At 40.1% G+C, this 25,420-nt stretch overlaps 1 protein-coding gene across 3 annotated transcripts in view; it reads right to left on the reverse strand.

Annotated features, from left to right (window-relative positions):
- Positions 1–19,467: 19,467 nt before the first annotated feature.
- The window catches only part of SLC26A4 (solute carrier family 26 member 4), a 50,968-nt gene continuing 45,015 nt past the window's right edge, over positions 19,468–25,420 (reverse strand). For all 3 annotated transcript variants that reach the window (XM_045565442.1, XM_045565443.1, XM_045565444.1), the window contains 2 exons: positions 23,643–23,726; positions 19,468–21,779 (listed from right to left, as the gene is read on the reverse strand). In XM_045565442.1, the coding sequence (XP_045421398.1) occupies positions 21,756–21,779; positions 23,643–23,726 (108 nt within the window). In that variant the 3' untranslated portion in view covers positions 19,468–21,755. The remainder of the gene's footprint in view (positions 21,780–23,642; positions 23,727–25,420) is intronic.

The raw sequence follows: 25,420 nt of genomic DNA on the forward strand, positions 1-25,420 counted from the left end.
AAGTTATGAAAATTTACTGAAAGAAGATTCACTTATTTTAGATTTGATAAAATGTTAAGCATGTATCATTTGATTTGATTTGACATCTGTTACTTCCATGCATTGCTTTAGCATCTGTGTTCTATATTCATTTTCCCTCTTTTTTTTTTTTTTTTTGGAGACAGTTTGCTCTTTTGCCCTGGCGTCAGCCTAGCTCACAGCAACCTCAAACTCCTGTGCTTAAGCAATCCTTCTGCCTCAGCCTCCTGAGTAGCTTGGGACTACAGGCATGTGCCACCATGCCTGGCTATTTTTTCTATATATTTTTAGTTGTCCAGATAATTTCTTTCTATTTTTTAGTAGAGGATGGGGTCTCGCTCTTGCTCAGGCTGGTGTCAAACTCCTGAGCTGGAGCAATCCTCCCGCCTCGGCCTCCCAGAAGAGTGCTAGGATTACAGGCGTGAGCCACCGCCCAGCCCATTTTCCCTCTGAATTGTGGTTACTTCACATTACCAATGCAGTAGCAGTGTGACAAATTAATCTCTTTACCTAAATTGATACGTGAGACTGTAGATAGATTGATATTTTATTACTACTCTCTAGTATCCCTTATTAGTGACCTGTGTGCTGTAACCAGTCACATTTTTTTAATCAAGAGTTGCCATTAATATTTATTTTATACAGCATGCTACTAACCTAAGGTTTATAAAAATGAAGTCATCATAATGAACAAACTGAAGCACTGAGGCGCATACTTTTATCTTACTGACAGACGTCTACCAGCCTGTGAATTATAAGCTAATGGCCTTCAAGATGTTTTGCTAGCCTTCCACTTACATGTTTATGCTGTGAGAAAAATAAGATACATATCAGCTTGTTTCCTCAAGAGCTGCTTTCAGACTCCTCAATATTAGGTTAGGACAATAACCTTCATCTCCTAATACTCTTTCAACTCTGTCCCACTGAATGCCGAAGACTGCAGATGGCAAGAGCTGTCTAAATAATGGTCCCTACCTCAAGGACCATACAAGCTAACATTTACATAAATACTTAAAAGATCCATATAATTAAGTTCTAAGTGTTTAGAGGGAATGCAGTGCTACCTTCATTCAGAGAAAGTGATGAGCAGTGGGACTGAGGGTAGTGAGATAGACTTTATGAAGGGATTTAAGCTGAACCTTAATGAACAGATAAAATATGGAAAGCAGAGCAATGAAGGAGGCATATCAAACAGGGAAGAGCAAGGGCACAGATGTGAGAATTATATGGCTCTTACAGAGGATAATGATCAGGTTTACCTGTACTGTTAATCCATGTTTGGGAGTGCTAAATAAAATAAGATATGATTGTAAATATCCTTGAAAAAGTAAGATTTCAGAGCAACAGTTGAGAAATAGAGCCTGTAACAAAACTTGGTGTGATATATTCATGTAATCCAGCAAGACATATTCAAAGACAAAGAACACACCTTAAATTTGGGGGGAATCAATACTGTTACACCTAAGAGAAGAACACCAAGAAGCCAGAAATACCTATGATGACCAAAATGCTAGAAAGTATGAATGGATTGTTCATAAAAGAACTGATCTTGATAGTGTCCACCATATGTTAACAAGTTTGTTTCTTTTTTTTTTTTTTTGCAACAGAGTCTCACTTTGTTGCCCAGGCTAGATTGCTGTGGCGTTAGCCTAGTTCACAGCAACCTCAAACTCCTGGGCTCAAGCAATCCTTCTGCCTCAGCCTCCCAAGTAGCTGGGACTACAGGCATGTGCCACCATGCCCAGCTAATTTTTTCTATATATTTTTAGTTGTCCAGCTAATTTCTTTCTATTTTTAGTAAAGACAGGGTCTCGCTCTTGCTCAGGCTGGTCTTGAACTCCTGAGCTCGAGTGATCCGCCCACCTCTGCCTCCCAGAGTGCTAGGATTACAGGTGTGAGCCACCGCACCCGGCCAACAAGTTTGATAAGTAGAAATGGATGGAAAAGACAGTAGAATATACTGGTTAGATATATGCCTTATAAAATTATGACAGCCAGCTTTTCAAACACCATCAAAAACTAGGCAAGGGACAGATTCATGGAATAAGAAGGAAATAAAGACTGTAAGGACTGAACATTGCTGATTCAAGGCATTTTCCCACTCATCTCTTTAAGAAGATTACATCCTTTGAGGCCTGGCAATATACATATCCATTTGAAAAGAAGCCCTTTGATCTAGAGAGGTCCTGCAAACTTCCTTCTTTTCTAAGAAGGAAAATTTTGCAATGTATATCCTTTGAGCTGAGTATGCCCGCTCCTTCCTACAGCTTACTTTGCTAAAAAACAATTGCTTTGTTTTTTCTCTCTCCTTTTCTATTCATCTTACTCCTGAAAGAATGCTTAGGTTGTTAAACTGCTCTCTGGCTATGCCATTATATTATAAGCAAGTAATCTGTGATACTATTTCCTAGACTTAAGAAAGCTTTCATCTGTGGGTCCCTTGACCCTAATCTCAGCTGCCACTCCATGCCAGTTGTAACAGGCTTCTTTGGTGCTATGGTTTGAATGAATGTGTCCTTCCAAAATTCATATGTTAGAATTTGAACCATATGTTGGTACTAAGAGGTGGGGCCTTTGGGGAAGTTATTAAGTCATGAGGGTTCTGCCCTCATGAATGGAATTAATGCCCTTATGAAAGAGTCCTTAGAGAGCTGCCTGGCCCTTTTGCCCTTCCACCATGTGAGGATACAGCAACAAGGTGCCATCTTGGAAGCAGAGAGCCCTCACCAGACACTAGATTACTGACATCTTGATCTTGGACTTTCCAGCCTCCAAAACTATGAGAAATAAATTTTTGTTGTTTATAAATTACCCAGTCTCAGATATTTTGTTACAGCAGCACAAACAGACTAACACACCTGGTTTATTTGGTTTTTAAATAGACCCTGTTACTGTTTAAATAAATGTATCACATCATAGCCCAGTATATAAACACAAACTCACACACATAAATATACATGTCAGTGATATGAAACTATACTTACCCTTTCTATATGCAGTGCTCTCTGCAATTTCTATTCTGCCCCTCTAAAAAATGTGCTGGTTACAACACACTAAAATGATGTCAGAGTACACTGATTGGGTTGTAATTTAAGTTTGAAAACCACTGCTTTATATCTCCCATGGTGTTTTGAAGAGCTTATACATCTGTGCAAAGGGGTAAGAAGGAAGAAGATAGATATCCAAGGCCAAAGAATGCCAGGAAACCTAAAACACAGCTACTTGGAGTTTCTTTCTTATAATTGATAATGGCTACCTCCAGAACTCCAAAGGAGCAAAAAACAATTCCTAATGGTAGATTTAACACCTATGAGTCTCTCCACTGGGGAAAGTACTAGGCATGGATTTGCAATTCTTACTCCAACCTTAAGAACTACCTCCCCATCAAGGCACCTGCTCACATGCTGCCTTCTCTGATTCACTTTTGCAACAGGTAATACAGTGTAGTAGAGAAAGAGTATGAGCTTTGGAATCAGGCAGAACTGGGTTCAAATCTGAATTCTCCCTATGTGATATTGAACAATTAATTAAGTTCAATTTTTGGGGTTTTTTTGTTTTTTTGTTTTTTTGTTTTTTTTTTTTTGAGACAGTCTCCCTCTGTTGCCCGGCTAGAGTGAGTGCCGTGGCATCAGCCTAGCTCACAGCAACCTCAAACTCCTGGGCTTAAGCGATCCTACTGCCTCAGCCTCCCCAGTAGCTGGGTCTACAGGCATGCACCACCATGCCCGGCTAATTTTTTCTGTATATATTTTTAGTTGGCCAGATAATTTCTTTCCATTTTTAGTAGAGACGGGGTCTCACTCTTGCTCAGGCTGGTCTCGAACTCCTGACCTCGAGCGATCCACCCGCCTTGGCCTCCCAGAGTGCTAGGATTACAGGCGTGAGCCACCACGCCCGGCCTAAGTTCAATTTTTGTATCAGTAAAATGGGGATAATGATAGCTTTCCCCAGAGTTGACCTGAAGATCAAAGGAGATGACATCTGTAAAGGCTTTTTATTGCTTGCTAAATAATGGACCTTCAATAAATTTTCATTTATTTTATTCGTCTTGATAATTACTGCACCTTCAGAACACCCAGGCACTGTTTCTTTTAAGATATCACTTTCTACTTTGTGTTGTGTCAACATGCTTATTTTATCCACCCTACAAATAAAGCTCCTTAAGGATAGGGTCCATTGTTCATTCATATTTGTATGATACACAGAACTGAGCAGAAGGTCCTCACAAAATATTTGTTGACCTACTAAAGAATATCATCAAAGATATGGTCATGTCAAAATTTAAAAACATTTAAAACTTGTACATGAATGTGGAAAATAACTGGCTAAAAGCTTAAATAAAAAATTTATGTTGTGAGGACACTGATAAAACTAGGATTGTAAAGAACAATTTATTACACCAATATTCAGAGTTCACTCAATAAAATGAGCAAGGAGCATCCAATGCCAGAAGATAATGGCCCATGTGCATAGAGGTCCTGCTGGGGGACGTACAGCCAAAAAATATTATGTCCAGTGAGGATGGTAGTCAAGCATACAGGCAAATGACAGTCATTTTCAATCGTGAAGGAACTTAAGCAACACAACATACCTGAGCTTTTTGGAGGGTGGTGGGTGGGGCTACTCTGTGTATATGTGTGTATTCATTTATACATATATGTATATACAACAATGAAATCTAGTCAATTAGAGAAATTAAAATTTAAAACTCAGGAAGTGAAAAACTGTGGTAAAGTAATTTACTCAAGCATTTATTAGTGCCTACTATGTGTCAGACATTCTTCTGGGCACTACAGATACATCAGTGAACAAAGCAAATAACTTATTTTGCCTGTAAAAAACTTACATTCTAATAAAGTATAGCTGGTTTAAATATTCAACTTTACTAATACTAAGCAACTATAGAAATTTTGGTTGCAGAATAGAAGGTAAATGTAATAAACCTGGACAAAACAAATATAACGGGAAAGTTCTAAAGAACAGAGAGAGGGGACAGAAAGCAGGTAAGTACTAATTTTTTGCGAATCATCTGCCTTCACTGTTTAGAATTTAAAAGTAGTTTAAAATATAGTCATGCTCCACATAGCAATATTTTGGGCAACCGTGGACCACATATGCCATGGTGGTCCCATAAGATTATAATGGAGCTGAAAAATTCCTGTTGCTTAGTGATGTCACAGCCAGCCTAACAACATAACACAATACATTAACTCATGTTTGTGGTGATGCTGGTGTAAACAAACCTACTGCACTGCCAGTCATATAAAATTATAGCATATACGGGCCGGGCGCGGTGGCTCACGCCTGTAATCCTAGCACTCTGGGAGGCCGAGGCGGGTGGATCGCTTGAGGTCAGGAGTTCGAGACCAGCCTGAGCGAGACCCCGTCTCTACTAAAAATAGAAATAAATTATCTGGACAACTAAAAATATATATAGAAAAAACTAGCCAGGCATGGTGGCGCATGCCTGTAGTCCCAGCTACTCGGGAGGCTGAGGCAGTAGGATCGCTTAAGCCCAGGAGTTTGAGGTTGCTGTGAGCTAGGCTGACGCCACGACACTCACTCTAGCCCGGGCAACACAGCGAGACTCTGTCTCAAAAAAAAAAAAAAAAAAAATTATAGCATACACGATTATGTACCATACATAATATTTGATAAGAAATGACTATGTTACTGGTTTGTGTATTTACTGTACTTTGTTATCATTATTTTAGAGTATACTTCTGCTTATAAAAAAAAAAGTTAACTGTAAAATAACCTCAGGCAAGCCCTACAGGAGCTATTCCAGAAGAAGGCATTGTTATCAAAGGAGATAACAGCTCCAGGCCTGTTATCGCCACTGAAGACCTTCCAGTGGGACAAGATGTGCAGGTAGAAGACAGTGATATTGATGATCTTGACCCTGTGTAGGCCTATGCTAATGTGTGTGTTTGTGTCTTAATTTTTAACAAAAAAGTTTGAAAAGTAAAAGATTTAAAAATTTTAAAAGAAAAAGGCTTATAGAATAAGGAAAAATATTTTTGTACAGCTGTACAATGTGTGTTTTAAGCTAAGTTTTATTACAATAACCAAAAAGTTAAAAAATTGGCTGGTCCGAGTACAATGGTGTTTACAATTAATTGATCACAACCAGTTACAGATTTCTTTGTTCCTTCTTCACTTGGCTAGCCTTAAAAAAAAAAAAAAAAAAAGTTAAAAATTTACTGTTGATGAAAGAAAAAATTTTTTTTATAAATTTAGTGTAGCTGGGCACAGTGGCTCACGCCTGTAATCCTAACACTATGGGAGGCCAAGGCAAGAGGACTGTTTGAGCTCAGAGGTTCGAGACCAGCCTGAGCAAGAGCAAGACCCCCGTCTCCACTGAAAATATAAAAATTAGCCAGGTGTCGTGTGCACCTATAAAGTCCCAGCTACTGGGGAAGCTGAGACAGAAATCGCTTGAGCCCAGGAGTTTGAGGTTGCTGTGAGTTAGGCTGATGCCGCGGTACTCTACTCAGGGCAACGGAGTGAGACTCTGTCTAAAAATAAATAAATAAATTTCGTGTAGTCTAAGCATACAGTGTTTATAAAGTCTATAGTGGTATACAATAATATCCTAGGCCTTCACATTCACTCACCACTCACTGACTCACCCAGAGCAACTTCCAGTCCTGCAAGTTCCATTCATTGTAAGACCCTATACAGGTGTACCATTTTTTTGTCTTTTGTACCATATTTTTACTGTACCTGTTCTATGTTCAGATATACAAATACTTATCATTGTGTTGCAATTGCCTATAATATTCAATAGAGTAACATGCCATACAGGTTCATAGCCTAGGAGCAATAGGCTATACCATATAGACCAGGTGTGTAGTAAGCTATACCATCTAGGTTTGTGTAAGTATACTTTACGATGTTTGTACAACAACATAATGCATTTCTCAAAACATCTCTGTCAATAAGCGATGTATAACTGTATTAAGAATGACAAATTCAACTTCTTGGAGGTTTCCTTAATTTCTTAACCTAGCAAGACCTTTTAGAAAAGAATACCTCTCATATTAAAGAAAAAAAATGTTTTACTTCATGTCTTTTTGTTGTACCAACTTCAAATAAAATTAGTTAAAATGAGAACTTTTCCATTAAAGATAGCATCAATTGTAAAGCAGTCAGGATCTAATCACTAATTCTTGATGAGATTAGTGCCCTTATAAAAAGAGACACTGAAGAGCTTGTTTTTTCTCTCTCTTCACACACATGCATTGAGGGAAGGCCATGTGAACACACAACAAGAAGGCAGTAGCTGTATGCAAGCCAGGAAGAGAATCCTGACCAGAACCCAGCTATGCTGGCATCCTGATCTCAGACCTCCAGCTTCAGAACTGTAGGACAATAAGTTTCTGTTGTTTATACTACCCAATCTGTGGTATTTTGTTGTGGCAGCCCAAGCTGACTGATACAGATTTTGGTACCAAGAAGTGGGATGTTGCTGTAACAAATACCTAAGTATGTGGCAGTGGCTTTGCAACTGGATAATAAGTAAAGGCTGGAGGGATTTTGAGGTCTATTCGAGAAATACAGATGTTAAGGATGATTCTGGTGAGGTCTCAGAAAAAAAGGAGGAAAATATCATTGGAGGAACATGTTAACTGGAGGAAAGTTGATCCTTGTTATAAAATGGCAAAGCACTTGGCTGGCCTGTGTTCTAGTATTTGTGAAAGGTAGAACTTGTGAGGCTGAAATTGGATATTTAACTAAGATTTCTAAGCATAGTGTTGACTGCTTATAGTGAAATGTGAAAGGAAGGAGATGAATTGAAGAAGGAATTGTTATGCAAAAAGAAACCAGAAATTGAATATTTGGAAAATTCTTAGCCTATCCATATGCTAAAAAACAAGAAAGATTGCTCTGAAGAGAACGCTGAGCACGTGGCTGATCTGATAAAAAAAAGATCCTGAGTGCTATTCACGGGCTTAATCAGCCATTTCAACAGAAACGAGGAACAGAGATGGGATTATACCAGCAGAGACACTGCCAGTTTGATCTAAAGGGGACAAAGGAGGAGGTGCAAAATGAAGGAAATCATTTGGACTTCTTGGATTTTACAGGACGGGACCATAGAGCTATTCAGCTGTGAACATGTGCTATCCTTCAAGAAAAAGGATTTCAAAGTCATCCAGAGATCATCAGAACTGCCACTCCCACCACAGGCCCAGAGTGCAGGAGCCCAGGGGGAAGGGAGAGGGCAAGACTGCTTCCACCTTGGTTTCAAAGGGCTGCTTGGGCAGGGCCCTCCCACACAGCCACGTGGTTGGGGCTGCGCCATCAGCAGTGGGAGTGATGCTGCCACCTCAGTGAGCCTAGAGGGCAGAGCACAAACCAAAGAGGAATTTTCCCAAGCCTTAAGATCTACTGGAATTTGCCTTGCTAAGTTTCAGACTTGCCTGAACTGATCACTCCTTCCTTTCCTATTTCTCCCTTTTGGAATGGGAATGTTTATTCTATGCCTGCCCCACCATTGTATTTGGGAAGCACAAAACTTGTCTGGTTTCTCAGGTTCATAACCAGAGAGGAATTTTGCCTCAGGATGAATCATACCTCAAGTCTCATCTGTATCAGATTTAGATGATATTTAGATGAGTCTGAACTTTTTTTTTCCCTTTATTTTTTCATTCTTAGCAGCTGATTTCCTAACACTCCATGGGATCTAGAGAGACTTTGGCCTTTAGATTTCTGAGTTGATACTGGAATGACTTAAGACTTTTGGGGTATGAGAGATGAAATATATTTTGCATGCAATAAGGACATGAATTTTTGGGGGGCCAGAATATTATGGACTGAATGTTTGTATCCCTCTAAAATTCATGTTGAAGCCCTAACCCCCAATGTGGTAGTATTTCGATATGGGGCCTTGGGGAGGTGATTAGCATTAGATGAGGTTATGAGGGTAGGTCCTTCATGGTGGGTTTGTTTAGTGCCCTTACAAGAAGAGACACCAGAGAGCTTGCATGTACATGCACTGAGCACACAGCAAGAAGGCAGCTGTCGGCAAGCTGGGAAGGGAGCTCTCACCAGAACCCAACCATGCCAGCACCCTGACCTCGGACTTCTAGCCTCCAGAATTGTGAGAAAAAAAATTTCTTTTGTTTACACCACCCAGTCTATGGTACTGTGTTACAGCAGCCCAAGCTGACTAAATGCATACAGGAATGATTTAATTTTTCCAAGTTACACGGAAAGTCCTTGACAGCACCATGAAGATAGCTATAAAGTTTACTTAGCAGAGAAAAAATAGGCACTCGAGTGCAATGAACTTCTCATTGAGAGGCTAGAGAATGATATACTCTTTGTCAGCTTTCTAATTTGCTGTAGGGGGAGGAGAGTGTCAGTCTTCACTCAAGTTGAGCTATTCCATTTATTGATACTGTTTGCTTATCTCCTGCAATAAGAGACAATAAAAATGATAGCCTAAGTCCTCCTTAACACTTAGCTAAGGCACCAGAGGAATTCAGAATGAATCTTGTTTACCCAGTGTCCAGTGCAGGACATTTTTTGGCCCCTTCTTAATGCCCCAGGGGACAATCAGGCTGCTTTCTTGGAACCTGTTTGTACTTGTCTTCAACCATCTCCAAGGTGCTAATGACACCATCACCATTCACTCATCTACCACTATGCAAACACATTGTAATGGTTTCTTTAATTATAGAATTGGCTCAGTGTTTTAGTCTAGTAGTTAAAGGGTTTGGGCTGTGGAATTTTAGCTTTGCCATTTACTTTCTGATTGGCCTTCCTTAGGCAACTCACTTAACCTTTCCTTGTCTCAGTTCCAATTACCTGTAAAATGGGGAGAGTTGTTCCCACCTGCAGTGGGTTTTTTAAGATCAAATTAGCCAATGGATTTAAATAGATTAGCATCACACCTTACACAGTGCCTAAGAAATAATGAATGTTAGTCACCTTCATCTTCCTCACCATCTTTTCCAGGTTGGTAAAAATCCTGAACTCAAACCTGTTGAGGAGATGATGTCCACTAGGTGGCACCAGCCACAGCTAAATAAAATCTCCCCTGTCATCAAAACTTCAGAAATCATGAAGAGACAGAAATAAAATACAATGGCAATATGCAGTGTACATGTATAGATATATCCGATATATCCGTATTGTAGCCCCCAAACTAAGCATTTCATCCATAATAATTACCTAAAGCATATCTTACCAGTCAAACATGTTCTGGTCTGTGATTCCCAGACCCCAAGAGATTCTGATGTGGAAGGGTCAGCAGACAAACAGAAATCCTTCCATTCTGTTTCTGGGTGTGGTATGTGGTACAAACCTGCACCATCTCAGGATTGTAGTTAAGGTGGTCAGGTTTTACTGACAACGAGCGCTTTTGTTTTGCATAAATCTGTTCCTCCTACTTACCTTGTAGCAGGGTGTGATTTGGAGAAGGACTCTGTTGAAGGTCAGAGATTTTGTGCCTAACATGCTGTGGGAGGAAACCCTTTGGGGCCAAGGAGAAGGGAGCAGACAGCTTACGTAGGAACAGCACCTTGGTTGGAAGAGCAAACGAGTTCAAATAAGGTTTTTAGAAGTTTTTCTATGTGATAAGATCAACAGTGCTTTTCCAATTAGATGTTTTCCTCATATCTGAGAATTCATGGTAAAGCAAGAACAAAATAGGCTGCACATTTAGGTTACAAGACTTTTTTACTTTTCTGTCTTATGATTCTTTTCTATTGTCCCTAAGCCTTCAAGTAAAATCTTTTCTTTGTTTGTTTTGAGACAGAGTCTCACTCTGTTGCTTGGGCTATAGTGCCATAGCGTCAGCCTAGCTCACAGCAACCTCAAACTCCTGGACTCAAGCGATCCTCCTGCCTCAGCCTCCCAAGTAGCTGGGACTACAGGCCACCATATGCGCCACCATACCCGGCTAATTTTTTCTATATAGATTTTTAGTTCTCCAGATCATTTCTTTCTATTTTTAGTAGAGACGGGGTCTCACTCTTGCTCAGGCTGGTCTCGAACTCCTGACCTCGAGCGATCCACCCGCCTCGGCCTCCCAGAGTGCTAGGATTTCAGGTGTGAGCTACCACGCCCGGCCTGCAAGTAAAATCTTATTAAACATATCCTAGTTATGTCTTAAGGGAATAAAGGATAGGGCCATGTCCATCTTTGGGCTGGATTATTACACGGTTGGAACTGAATTATAGAATTAAGGTGATAAACTGTTTTAAATTGTGAAAGCACTTGTTAATACAGATAAATTGGATAAAAGCCTGGGATTCCTACAGTTTCATGGGATAGACTGTTTTGTCATTTGGGTATCAAAGGGCAGAGTGATTCCAGAAGACTGGAACCAGCTGAATTTCTAGGTGCTGGTGATGGATCCAGAATAGGGAGGAATTGGCAGAAAAAAAACATACAAGGGCAAAAGTGAAGAGGAGATGTAAACAAATGCAGAACCTAATTAAACAGGGTAAGAAAGGAAGTTGAAAAGAGCAGTTTGGAAAGTCAATCTAGGCTGATCTTTCTGTTTTAGGAAACAAAGGCAGAGGCAGGACTACTCCTTCAGCCTCTCCACCCCCTCCCCCCGCCCATCCTTACCTCCTTCCTATCCCAGAGGAAGGGAGGTTTTTGTCCCATCCATGTTAAATTCCCTCTTGCCTCTTGTCCACACACCATCAGTTACCTATTCCCTTTTGTACATCTTAAATTCTTTCATTACTGGCTTTACTCTCTAAGCATATAAAAGAAGTTGAAGTCTGTGCCTTTTAAAACAAATCAAAACTCTCCCTTCATTTTGCATATTATAGTTACTATCCTGTTCTTTCTCCCCTTTGCAACCAATCTTCTAGAAAGAGCAGTCCCCCTGGCTTCACGTTCTTTCTTCTCTTTCTACTCCCTTCTCAATTACCCACAGTCTGGCCATTTTGCCAATACTCAACTGAATATGTCCCTGCTGAAGTTACCAATGAATTCCTTCATGTCAAAATCATTGGTGGATTTCAGCGCAAACCTAGCTAAACTGCCTGCAACATTTACAGCCATTGACTTCATAGACCTTTATTTCTTTATTCAGTCATAATTTATTAGATAATTATTGAGCACCTGCTATACATTAGACACTGTTCTCGGCCCTGTGCTGTATAGACAGGTGAGGTGTTACCCCAAGGGTATAGCCAGATTATAATAGCAGAGTTATCTCTCCTGGGGCCAGGACAAGGGAGATGGTGAGCTCCACAACATTGGTTGGTGGGACAGCAAGCCCTTATAAAGGGGCCACACTTTGACTAACTTCTCTGCTTGTGTGACAATCTGAATTTCAGATTGCTTACTCAAAAGTTAGTTTCATCATAGTATCAACTCTCCTATAAACATATCATCTTAAAGAGCGGGGGCAGTGGTTTACACCTGTAATCCCAGTACTTTAAGAGGCCTAGGCAGGAGGACTGCTTGAGGCCAGGAGTTTGAGACCAGCCTAGCAAGACCTTGTCTCTACAAAAAATTTTTAAAAAGCTATGATCGTGCCACTGCACTCCAGCCTGGGCAACACAGTGAAACCCTGTCTCTAAAAACTAAAAAATTTTAAAGAAAATCAGCCAGGTGTAGTGGCACACACCTATAATCCCAGCTACTCTGGAGGCTGAGGCAGGAGGATTGCTTGAGCCCAGGAGTTCAAGGCTGCAGTGAGCTATGATCGTGCCACTGCATTCCAGCCTGGGCAACACAGCAAGACCCTATCTCTTAAAAAAAAAAAAAAAAAGCAGTATCTTCAAATTGCTGAAAAGGTGACACTTTGGGAGGGAATGACCACTCTTTATGCTCCTCAGTCCTCATCGCCCTTCCCCAACTACGCTTTCTTTGTATCCTCTTAGCACTTGCTTTTTGGGGGTTAGAGTAACATATAAATAATTAAACAATAATTTCAGAGAATTGTAAATGCTATGAAGGAAATAGAGCAGGGCAATGTGATATGAAGCAGCTGTGGGTCTGGGGTGGGGATGGAGGACTGGTTTATAAAGTGGGGTCAAAGAAGGCCTTTTTGGAAGACGATATTTAAGCTGAGACCTGAAAGATGGGAAAGAGTTAACTTTAGTCAAACCTGGGAGGAAAGCCAGGCAGAGGGAAGAGTAAGTGCAAAGGTGCTAAAGAACTTGAAACACTGGAGGAACTGAAAGGGTACCCATGTGCCTAGAGCTTTGTAACACAATGGTGGTTAGAAAGAAGGAAAGAGGTGGGCTTTGTTTTATAAGATGGGAGCTGTCACCAGCACGTGGTTAAGTGTTAATAAGAATGATTCAGTAGAGAAAGAGGAGTTGAGATGCAGAAGGGAAGGGGATCTTGCACAAGTGGAGGGTCTGCCTTCTGCTTTGATAAGAACGGAAACACACATACCTTTTAAAGCTCTTTTCGCTTAGTTTTAATAATGTTGCTCGATTCTCCCCCTCCACCTCTGATTGTTCCTTCTCAGTTTCCCTTCCAAACCACCCTTTAATTTTGTTTGTCTGCAGGGCTCTGTCCACAGCACTCTCCTTTTTTTTAATTGGCAAAATTAAAAGGGTAAATCTCTTCTAATTATTCTCTAAACGTTTCCTTTGGCAATCTTATCCCTAACCACACCAGCCTAGACCACTCTTATTAGACTTCACTTTCCGCTGTCCAACTGCAGATATATATTTTTTATTCTCCCAAATTTATATTTTCAGTTTAGATCTGTCCTCTGACCTGATGTCACTGGTTATTCAATACCTCCACTTGGATGAAAACATCTTGAATTCAGTGTGTCCAAAATTGGGATTCTTGGGTTCCCCCAACACATACACACAAAACCCAACACTGAACAGTGCGGGTGTTCACTGATGGTCCAAGCTCTACCTCTTTCCATAACCTTCACCCTGTTCTTTGATACAGACATATGAAGTTTTTTCATTCTTATGTAAAGCGTCACGGTAAACATTATTAGTGCTCATCAATATTTCTAGTTCTCCTTCCCTTCCTAGTCATTTGAGAGTATTATGTTTGTCTACCTCTTTTACTTTGGCCACTGAAATGTGAGTGAAAGTTACACATTGCTTCCAGGTGGGAATATTTTAAAGCAGATTCACAATTCTCCTTGCTTTCTTTTTTTTGCTTTGCCTTCTTTTGTACCAAGGTGATCCTGTTTGAGATGTAAGATCAAAGCAGCCTGGAATGCTGAACCATCGCACGAAGAAAAATTGCCTTGACTCACAGCAAATATTGAGCAATAAAAAAACCAAAACCAAACAAAAGCCTTTTCTTGTATAAGTCACTAAGGTTTTTACTTTTTTTAGTTCTGAGGTATATGCACACACACACATGTGAGCATGTGTGTGTATTTTAGGTCACTGCAGTGTGATTAAATATATCCTGAATGATACAAATGCCATGGAAGTACATATTTAAAACAAATTTCTTTCAGCCCCTCCTTCCAACTAGTTGGCCACCCATAAGCCTTCCTAAATAGAAACTCTGGGGCTGCCAACGTCCCCAAACTGTCCCTCTTCAACTCTTCCCAATTTCAGTACTTATCATCACCATCCTCTTAGCTGCTCAATCCAGAATCCAAAAACAGGAACCATCTCAATTCCTCCCTCTTGTTCTCTCACACAGTCTGATCACGAAGTTTTGCTATGTACGTCTCCAATATGTCCTGGACGTCTGCAATAGCCTTCCTCTTGTTCCTGCCTCTAGGCTTGGGATACATATAATGCCGTCTTATGGTACAGAATCAGAAGTTAATAAAGCGTCTATAGTAAAAATTCTGCCTCCTGCGCCTGTCGCCAGCCACCCACTTCCTTCTTGTAGGCAACCAGAATGACCTTGTGTATCCTGAGAGAGATACTCCACACATAGAAACAAGTCTACATGCCTCTCAGAAAAAAATTTTTTTTTTTTTTTTTTTTTGAGACAGAGTCTCACTCTGTTGCCCGGGCTAGAGTGCTGTCACGACAGCCTAGCTCACAGCAACCTCAAACTCCTGGGCTTCAGCGATCCTCCTGCCTCAGCCTCCCGAGTACCTGGGACTACAGGCATGCGCCACCATGCCTGGCTAATTTTTTCTATATATATATTTTAGCTGTCCATATAATTTCTTTCTATTTTTAGTAGAGACGGGGTCTCGCTCTTGCTCAGGCTGGTCTCAAACTCCTGACCTCAAGCGATCCACCCACCTCAGCCTTCCAGAGTGCTAGGATTACAGGCGTGAGCCACCACGCCCGGCCAGAATAATATTTTAAAAATACAAATCTGACCATATTTTTCCCGGTTTAAAGCTCTTCAGTGCCTTTCCATCATGGACTTTTGAATGTGTAGGGCCCTGCTTTGGGGACCTGCTCCCCTTCCCTCTCTCCCACTGCGCTCCAGTCCTGCCAAGCTGAGTTCTCTCAGGGTGTTTCCCTGCGCTGTTCCCTTTGCTTAAGAACATCTTCCCCAGATCTGCACATGCCAACGCCTTCCTTAAATACTATCTCCTCAGAGAATGTGCCAGCCTTGTTACTTACTCTCTGTCATCACCCTCCGATTGTCACCTCCAAAGTCTCCACTGCCAGTAGTCGTTATATATTTATAGGTATGTTAACTTCTTCATCGATGGTCTCCCACCTTAGGCTGTAAGTTCCATGAGAACAGAAACTCTGTTTTGTTTACCACTCACTGGATAGTCAGCCCCTAGTTCTGTGCCTGTTATAAAATAGGCACACAGTAAACATTTGGTAAATGAAGGAAGGAAGGAATGGGTGAGGAACTGACGGGAAAAACTTGTGCTTTGGAGTGGGGGGTGGGGGTGGATGGAAGCAGATGAAACTAAAAGAGAAACTAGCTTCAGCTATTTAAGCAGGCAAGTTTGGCCTCCATATCTTCTGCCCCCGCCCCCCACATAGGTTTTCAGCCCAAGCTTCCTCACACTGCGTGGCTGGCTGGTCAACCCAAGAGTAGAAGATGGGCCCAGGAAAAAGAAGAGCAGAGCTTCACTCCCAATTAAAGGGTCCAAGCCCTTTAATTGTTTGCGAGAAGGTGGCAGTAAGCACAGAGCACTCGTTTGCCAGCACTTGTATTTTGTTACAGATGTTTAATAACTGGTTTAAACAGAAATATTAAGCAATCACCTCTTCCTTTGTTTTAGGCACCAAAAAGTTCCTGTATAACAAGCAAATACAACCAGAAAAAAAGACAGTGACTCTCACATAGAAACAGCAACATGTTTATAAGGAAATACAATGCCACAGTCTTCAATCAGTATCTACTTCTGCCTTATATGTTTTAAAATAGCACATTCTTTTCCTAATCATAGGAGTAATGCCTCATATCATTATAAATAATAGAATACTAAAATTATCTTAAAAGGATAAACTATGGAAGTAAAAATCACATCCATGGAGCAAGCCTTTTATTTCTAAATTGCAAAAGCTAATACATCTGCTTTCATCTCTTACTCTCTCCTTGGAAACTAAAAAACAAAAGCCTCATTCATCTCTACTTTAATTGCACCCTCTGAGTTTATTTCTAGATACCCAGATCAGCTGATTGGATTAGCTAGGTAACATAACCCAGCCATTTTGCTTTTATCTCTTACCAGACTAGAGGAGAAAATCCAAACTCCTTAATACCGTATACGAGGCTCCTGGTTATCTGGCCCCCGTCCACCTTCCAGTGTCATTTCTCACCACTTCCTTCCCTTACACACTTAGTTGGGAACTTGCTGGAGAAAGGTCAGGGCTCATCGGTGTGTTCTGATGGTCTAGACCTCTCCTACTCGCCCAAATACTTCTGGGCCAGGATATAGAAGGCCTCCTCGTTTTGGACATGGTATAGCCTTGAGGGAATGGGTTAAAGGAGCCCGCTGTGCTGGTTTACCACAAATTGGTAAGCTAGCAAGTGAATTCAGCTGGAGAGGGTAGGCTTGACTACTTTGATCAACACACACAGATAAGAACTGTCAAGTGTTGGGCAGTGTCACTAGTTCTCAGGTGTCTTGAAGAGACCTGTACCTGGTCTTCCTTCTAAACAGTTTCCAACTTGTAGCACTGGTTGGACAGGGACTTGTAACATTCTTTCACATCATCTAAAGGATGACCTTTAGCTGCTCCTCCTGCGCTGCCTAGAGCGCCTCCCTGGCTGGGATGGCCTTGGGTAAAAATGAAGTTGCAGAGAAAGAATATGTTCTCATTGGAGACTCACTGAAAGTCATTGCAAACAAATTCTACAATAGAATATGAGGTGTTCAACTTACCCTGGCCATAGCGAGTATAATATCAGAAGTACTTCTCCAACTCAGAATGTCCCTGTTCAGCTGTAAGTCTGGGGTTGAAGTTAGGAAGAGTGGTGTATCGGTGCTTGGAGTGCATTTTTAAACGGGCCCTCCGAAGGGGTCTTGTGCTTATGGTATAGTTAAGCTTCTTGATTATGGTGGTGTTTACACAAAACTATACATGGGATAAAACTGCATGGAGCTACACACACACACACACACACACACACACACACACACACACACACGAATGAGTGCATGTGAATAAGCTCTATGGTTTGCACCAATGCCAATTTTTGGGTTTTTTTTTTTTTTTTATTGTAGCTATGCAAGATGTTAACACTTGGGGAGGCTGGGTGAAGGGTACATGGGAATCTTGCCATATATTTCTTTGTAAATTCCTGTGAATCTATAATTATTTCTAAATAAAAAGTTTTAAAGGAGGAGGGAGGTGTCTCAGAGCACTGGAGCACTGGGTCTAAAACAATACTTTGGGAATGGCCTTGAAATGGAAAGATCCTTTGCAAAAACAGTATCTCGATGTCCAGGCCCAGGGATGTTCCTGAAGAAAAGGATGAAGTGGGCTACCTTGCTCAACATATTCAAAATGGACACAGAGGCTAAGAGGGCCTCCAACTCCCTGAAACTCTCTGTTAGCATCCACATGCGTCCCCAGCCCCTTTTCTGGAGACCAGCAGGTACGACAGGCAGGCAAGCAGGTCAGTTGTAATAAGCCTCAGGAATAGGCCCAATAGATCAGGAAACTAGATGTCTTAGATGTCTTAGAGATAACTGCTATTCTCAACCATGTGGTCCTTACTCAGCATCACTGACTGCAGCTTAATCCCGTCATCCAGCAATCCTTACTGAGTACTATGTGTCTGGCACACTTCGCTCTTCTAAGTACGTGGGATATGTCTCAGAACAAAACAAAGAACCCTGCCCCGGTGGAGCTTATGTTCTAGCAGAGGGGAGGAGGCAGGAAGGGCAACAGTGATAGTTGAATTATAGAGCATACTAGAAGGTGATAAAGGGCCAGGTGCGGTGGCTCACGCCTGTAATCCCACCACTCTGGGAGGCAGAGCTCAAGAGTTTGAGACCAGCCTGAGCAACAGCGAGACCCCGCCTCTACTAAAAATAGAAAGAAATGATCTGGACAGCTAAAAATATATATAGAAAAATTAGCTGGGCATGGTGGCGCATGCCTGTGGTCCCAGCTACTCGGGAGGCTGAGGCAGGAGGATCACTTGAGCCCAGGAGTTTGAGGTTGCTGTGAGCTAGGCTGATGCCACGGCACTCTAGCCAGGGCAACAGAGCGAGACTCTGACTCAAAAAAAAAAAAAAAAAAAAGATAAAAGATAGAAGGTGATAAAAAGAGCCAGGTAAGGGGACCAAGAATTCAGGAGATGGTGCGGCATGTGGGAGAGGAAATGTTGACCACTTCTCTGAGTTCTTAAAGGATATGATTGTATTGGAGATCAATCCTCTATTTGAATTTTCTTTTCCTACTACCAAATTCTCTACCCCACTATTCCTTTCTACTTCTTCCTGATCACTCTTCTTCCCTCCACCTTTTATTTTAGCTTTCCTCTTTGCTCTTTCTTCCATTAATTTCCCCTTTTTGGAAGCCATTCTCCTAAGTGAATTATCTCAGGAACAGAAAAACAAATACCACACATATGCACTTATAAGTGGAAGCTGAATGATGGGTATACATGGTCATACAGATCGGTATAATGGACGTTGGAGACTCAGCAGGGGGCCGGGTGGCAGGAGGGTGAGGGATCAAAAAATTATCTATGCTATTCAGGTGATGGGTACACTAAGAGCCCTGACTTCACAACTGTATAATTCATTCATGTATCAAAAAACCACTTGGGACCCTAAACCTATTGAAATAAAATAACAATAATAAAAACCATTGCACAAAATAAGCTGGAAATATTTGGATAAGAATTATAAGATTTAACTGAAATATTTGTGTGTAACATTGTTTATTGCATTGATAAATCTATAAAAAGAAATTATACAAAAATAGAAGTAGAGCTATAAAGATTACATCAAAATGGTGACTTATGAGGGTAATGGCAAACTTGGAATATAGCATTTTATTTATTTGTTTGTTTGTTTATTTGAGACAGGGTCTTGCTACGTTGCTGAGGCTGGACTCCAACTCCTGGGCTCAAGCAATCCTCTCGCCTCAGCCTCCCCAGTAGCTGAGACTGCAGGTGTGTACCACCATACCAGGCTCATTTTTTATTATATTTAATAGTTTTATTCAGAAAGGATACATCTGAGTAGTTTAAAAGGCAACTTTACATTTATTTAAAAATATGTGCAAATATTTCCAAATGTACATGATTTGATTTTTTTTCAGTTATTGAAACTCATATACAATATTGAAATCTTATTCTACAGGTTAAAAATATAGCAAAAGACAGCTTTAAAGTAAAATTTCCATTGACAATACAGAATTAAAAGTATGCTTATATTCACAAAATTCATAAAGTAGACAGTATTCCAGAGTGTGCTTGAGAACAAGTTAAACTGTGGTCTCATATAGTCACAAATGGACCCAAAATTTACAAAACTCTAGCCTTGTTGTAAAATGTAACTTTGGTATTTCCTTTAAGAAAAAAATGAGCAGTACATATTGCCTTTATTGAACAGAGGTATTCATTCGTTTTCTGCAAGACTATTACATACTCTTCAGATATATGATTTATTGCCATTATATTAACAATAATAAGTAGGTATTGCTGTAGATAGCCAGCAATATAATCCTGGTTATGCTGTGACCAGATATCAAACAATTTGATATGCTTCAGAAGTAGATGCAGTGTTTCTGATTGTGTTTAGTAAGAAAAACAGAGATAAGACATTCTACCTTTGCACAGGGCCTACTAAAGAACTTGAGTGTGCGTGGATTTTGGTATATGTCGGGGTCCTGGAACCAATCCCCTGAATATACCAAGAGTAGTTCTCAATCAAGCAAGAGATTGTCGACTGGAAACCTGGGTATTTATTTTTCTCTAGAATGAAGTACTTCATTCACTCCAGTCTGACATATATGGAAATAGTCCATTAAGACCAAAGCCCACATGTGATACATAATACCTAGAAAACTGTTGGCACTCAGAAAAGACTAAGTAAAAACAAAAGATCTAAAATAAAAATTTTTGGCTTAAAATATGGACTTCTAAAAAACCTATGTATTTTCAATATATATTCCAAATCAATTTTTTATATGATGTTTATATAGAATTGCTTTGTCTTTAAAAATTCATTTTAAACATAGACTCCCATAGGCAGTTCACTTTTAGATTTTTTTTGAAAAGTGGTCAGAATTCAGTTAAAGATTACATACTGCTAAAATTCTACTTTATTTATTTATTTTTCTTGGTACTTTAATGGATGCAAACATACTGCCAAAATTTTACGGAAAAAATATAAACTCATTTTAATCATTACAGTCTTACAAACATACCAAATTTTTTTTGCTCAAAACAGTACCGTTTTCATATCAGATTCTAAATAGACCATAGCTATATATACCTCTATGCAACGATCATTTCTATAGACTAAGGTAAATTAAAACTTTATATTTAAAGTAGAAATAATCTGTCATATATTTGCTTTGATCTCAACTGTGATCCATGATTATCATATCAAAACATGATTTCTATAAACCACAAAAATCTCATTGATTCATTTCTCTGCATCAGTGTTTCTAAAATGTATCAGCCTAGTTCTGTAGCTTTTAAGTAAACCATTTCCAGGATCAAAGGGATCCTGAATTCTAGTTATATATCTGGTTACCGTATAATAACACTTCATTATTAAGTACTAACCAAACTTGCATTCTAAAAACTTTTGAATTACGTCCCCAAAGTGATTTTTGCAGGTTTTGGTTGACAAATGCATTACTAATTACATTTCAGCATTTACTGAATGTGACCAGTGCAGCATTTACTGAATCATCACATTTTAGCATTTACTGAGGGTGACCCTGTGATCAGCGCAGCTCATGGCTATCAAGTTCTGTCAAAGACTGATTTTTCTCTATGGTTAGTCATTCCTGACTCACCTGACCACAGGCTGTTGGGTCAGCACTCACTCCAGCTGAACAGAGACACGCCAGTACCCACATGAACACTGTTAGCAAATCTGTCGTGAGGGATCAACGGCATATTAAAACATCAGCAGATCTGGACATTGCTAAATGACCTGAATAATTCTCCTCACCATTTTGCACATTTTAGAAGCAAGCTGTTTATTTTATAAATAAAGTGTAGGAACAATTTTAGTGCTTCTCTTTCAACGGCTAAGGGGTTTAAAAAAATCAAAGATTTAAAAAAATGTTATAGAAAAAGAATGAGTGTTTCAAGACTGAAGAAATAGTCAATATAGAAAATGTTTGCATAGAATGATATTGGTGGGTCAGTTTTATCTTGCAGTCCTTGCTCATAGAGACCTCCTGAGCCCGATTTCAGGAAGCAAGTTTACGCATTGCCTGTGGAAGCAAGGGGGAAACAAAGTGTTGATGTAACTGAATTCTCCTTAAGTCTACACTATTTTTTTTAACAAATACATTTTTATAGTACTGGTTGCTTACTTTTACTCATCTTAGGTGCCCATCATCACAATAGAACTAGGGCAAAAACTTAATTTTGTACCTCATCATACTTTAATTGGATTTATTTAAAAGCAGTGATTACTATTTATTGAGCACTTACTATGTACAAGACACTGCTCTTGTTAATTTACATGCATCCTTTAATTTTCGCAGCTCTGTGGTATAATTTCTATATACGTGAAGATATGAAAATTAAGACAGGGTAAGTAATTCGCTCTGGGCTGCACAGCCAGTAAGTAGCAGAACCAGTACAAGCACCCAGGTCTGTCTGGTCCCAAAGTACACACCCTTGAAACCACTCTGCTATACTGCTTCACCATCTGTAGAAACCCTATCTGAATGACTCTTTTATGTGGCAATCAACAAATATCCTATAATATGGCAGCTTTTTAAGTTCTAATTTTGACGTATGAGTTTTTATTCAAATTAAGCCTACCCTATATTCATAGAGTCATAAACTACTAAAGCTGAAAGGATTTCTCAGCTTAGTAAGGATTTCCCTGTGCTCTCTAAGCTGGTGGGCTAAGATGCAGGGCCTGGGATTTTTACTCTAGCAATATATTTCCGCCACAAAAATCTCTGCCTGTCATCCCTACTGCTTGATTTTACTATAGGGGGATTGAATGTTTTTCTCTTCAACATTTTTATCAGGACCTAGAGAAAGGCAGAGAAGTCGTCCTTATCAGAGTTGTGTATGACACCAATATGGCTGGAGGAGGGAGTCCATATGTTGGATGGTAGATTCAAAATACAAAACTACGTCAATAAACTGGAACAAACAAGATACAATCTTCAGAAATATGTGTAGTCCTGCATTAGGGTCAAAAAACAATTAAATAAGTATAAATGGGAAGCCCTGCTAGACTACAGTTTGTGTGAAAATGCCCGAGTCTTTAGTTCACCCCTGCTCAATAGAAGCCAAGATTTTGATGTAGCTATTATGAAAGTAAACACATTTTTAATTTGACGAGACCAAGGAAGGTCATGATTGCATAATCTCCATGCTGGCCTGACCGCATTGGAATTTTGTGTCCCCATCTTGGCCAAAGAAGCATCGACAAACTGTGCGTCTATGAGGAATGCCAGAAGGTATTAGAGGAGTCTTGGCTGGAAGAGATTCTGGTGGAGACACGAGAGCTGTTCTCAAATATTTGAAGGGCTATTCAGTGGAAAGGTTTGTACTGACAAAGAAGGCAGATTGAGATCAGTTTCACTAGGTGGTTATGACAGAAAGGCCAAGTTCAGTTTTGTTAGCACAACTAACATTTATAGTCCATGTAACAAACTCCCTTGAGAAATCACTGGAATGTCTAGAAATGGTCACATGAAAGCTAAGTGAACATCCATCAGGTATGTCATAGAAGGGATTTCTGCATGGACTAGGATATTGGACTACTTGATTTCTAAGAAACCTTTCAACTTTAAACCATACAGCTTTTCCCTATCCACGGCCTTGGAAGAGAACTACGTGGAGGCTTAGGTATAAAATTAGGCCCTGTGTATTAGCTGCTGCCAGTGGCTGATCATCCTACATGCCTGGGGCCAAATGTCCCCAAGTGCTTAATTTCTTCAAGGGGGAGAATTCTTGTTTTCCATTTTCCCCTTCTATGAAGCCATGCTTTTGGTATTTCTTGGAATTATTTTCCCTGACAGTTCTTAATCAGATACATTCACTATATGCATACCCTATTTATTCAAGATATAATCCAAATTATTTTCTTCAGAAGAAAATAACCATACCTCATCCTGGACATCAAGCTCTTCTTTAATCAGCTCCGCTTCCATTAATTCAAGATGATCTTCACAATCTTGAATGAGGGTGATCTTTAAAAAGAAAGCACAGAGTGGAAATATAATATAATAGCATCAACCCACTGGGTACTCTACTGAAAATGATTTGAAGCTTTGCTGGTGCTTCTCATCATGCTTTACATACTTCAGAATCCTCTTCAGCTTTCTCATTCTTTTATATTTCCCACCTTAGAAGTTTCCCTGTATCATGTGTTCACATTTAAATGTGAACTGGTACAATTCTCCATTGTCTAAACTCCTTTTCAGCTCTCCAACCTCTGAAGTGTAGGCCTCTTAACAAGTCACCCCTTCTGCCTAAATGATTCAGCATGCAGTGATGCTTTGCTTTCAATGGCTAAGCTAAGAGCACTTAGTACAGCCTTGAGCACGCAGTGAATGTACAGTGGAGGGCTTGTGACTGGTGACAATAAACAGTCCCAAATGGAATGGGATGGAAATTAATTTTATTGTAGATGGAAACCAACATCTATGGATCAAGTTGGTTGTTCAGGAAAGTTCTGGTTTTTAGGGGTAGTATGTAATTTAATCTTCCACACAGAGGAAGCCAAGAACAATTTAGGCTTTTTCATATGCTTAAAGAAGGACCTTTCCATAGCATCTCCAAATGTGTATCTAGGCTAGAATGATGTTTTGCAGTTCTATTTAGCTATTTTTCATCTCAAAAATAGCCCAATTCTCTTTGCTGGTGTGGAAATGAATTAGAGCATTAAGTCCCTGTGCAAATGATCTTGACATAATGGGAAAAGTAGAGGCTGGGTGGAACTATAAGTTGGGGCTGTCCTGGCATAGTCCTGCGATGGTAAAATAAAATATGGAGAGGGTCCTATCACTGCAGCCACAATATCCACAATACACAGTGATTCTTCCTGAAGGAAAAGAAGGTACCACAGGTGAGGCAAGGTTTATCATCACTATACATCTACCATACGCAGGGCTTTGTGCTAGACTCTGAGGAGATGCAGAAGTATAAAGTTCCTGATCTCACAGGCCACCAGTAATGCTCAACCCACTATCCGGTAGACCAGTAAGTATATAATATAAGCATTCACTTATACTCAGTCTAACATTTAGTCAGGGTCAAAAAAAAAAAAAAATCCATCCCAGCACCAGGATGGTGGCTCATGCCTGTAATCCCAGCTACTCGGGAGGCTGAGGTAGGGGGATCACTTGAGCCCAGGAGTTAAAGACCAGCCTGGGCAACAAAGTGAAACCCTGTCTCAAATTTTAAATAAATAAATCCCAGCCCCTCACAATACCTCCCTGATTGCAAACAAGATTGAGTCTAACTTAGTAGGTACATTGTTGGTTAGTGGTCTTTATGGCTTTCGCAGCCTAAGATCTTAGATAAGAATGGGTGTAAACAGATAATAACTATTTTCATGTTTAAAACAAACTTGATACCTTGGCTCTGTTTTACTTTTTTTTTTTTTTTTTTTGTGACACAGAGTCTCACTTTGTCACCCTGGGTAGAGTGCAGTGGTGTCATCATAGTGCACAGCAACCTCAAACTCCTGGCTCAATTGATCCTCCTGCTTCAGCCTCTCAAGTAGCTGGGAATACAGGTGTGCACCACCACACCTGGCTAATTTTTTTCTATTTTTTGTAGAGATGGGGCCTCACTATTTTGCATAGGCTAGTCTTGAACTTCTAGTCCCAAGTGATCCTTCCACCTTGGCCTCCCAAAGTGCTAGGACTATAGACATGAG

The sequence above is a fragment of the Lemur catta genome, chromosome 11, assembly GCF_020740605.2.
Source record: "Lemur catta isolate mLemCat1 chromosome 11, mLemCat1.pri, whole genome shotgun sequence".
NCBI classification, from domain to species: Eukaryota; Metazoa; Chordata; class Mammalia; order Primates; family Lemuridae; genus Lemur; species Lemur catta.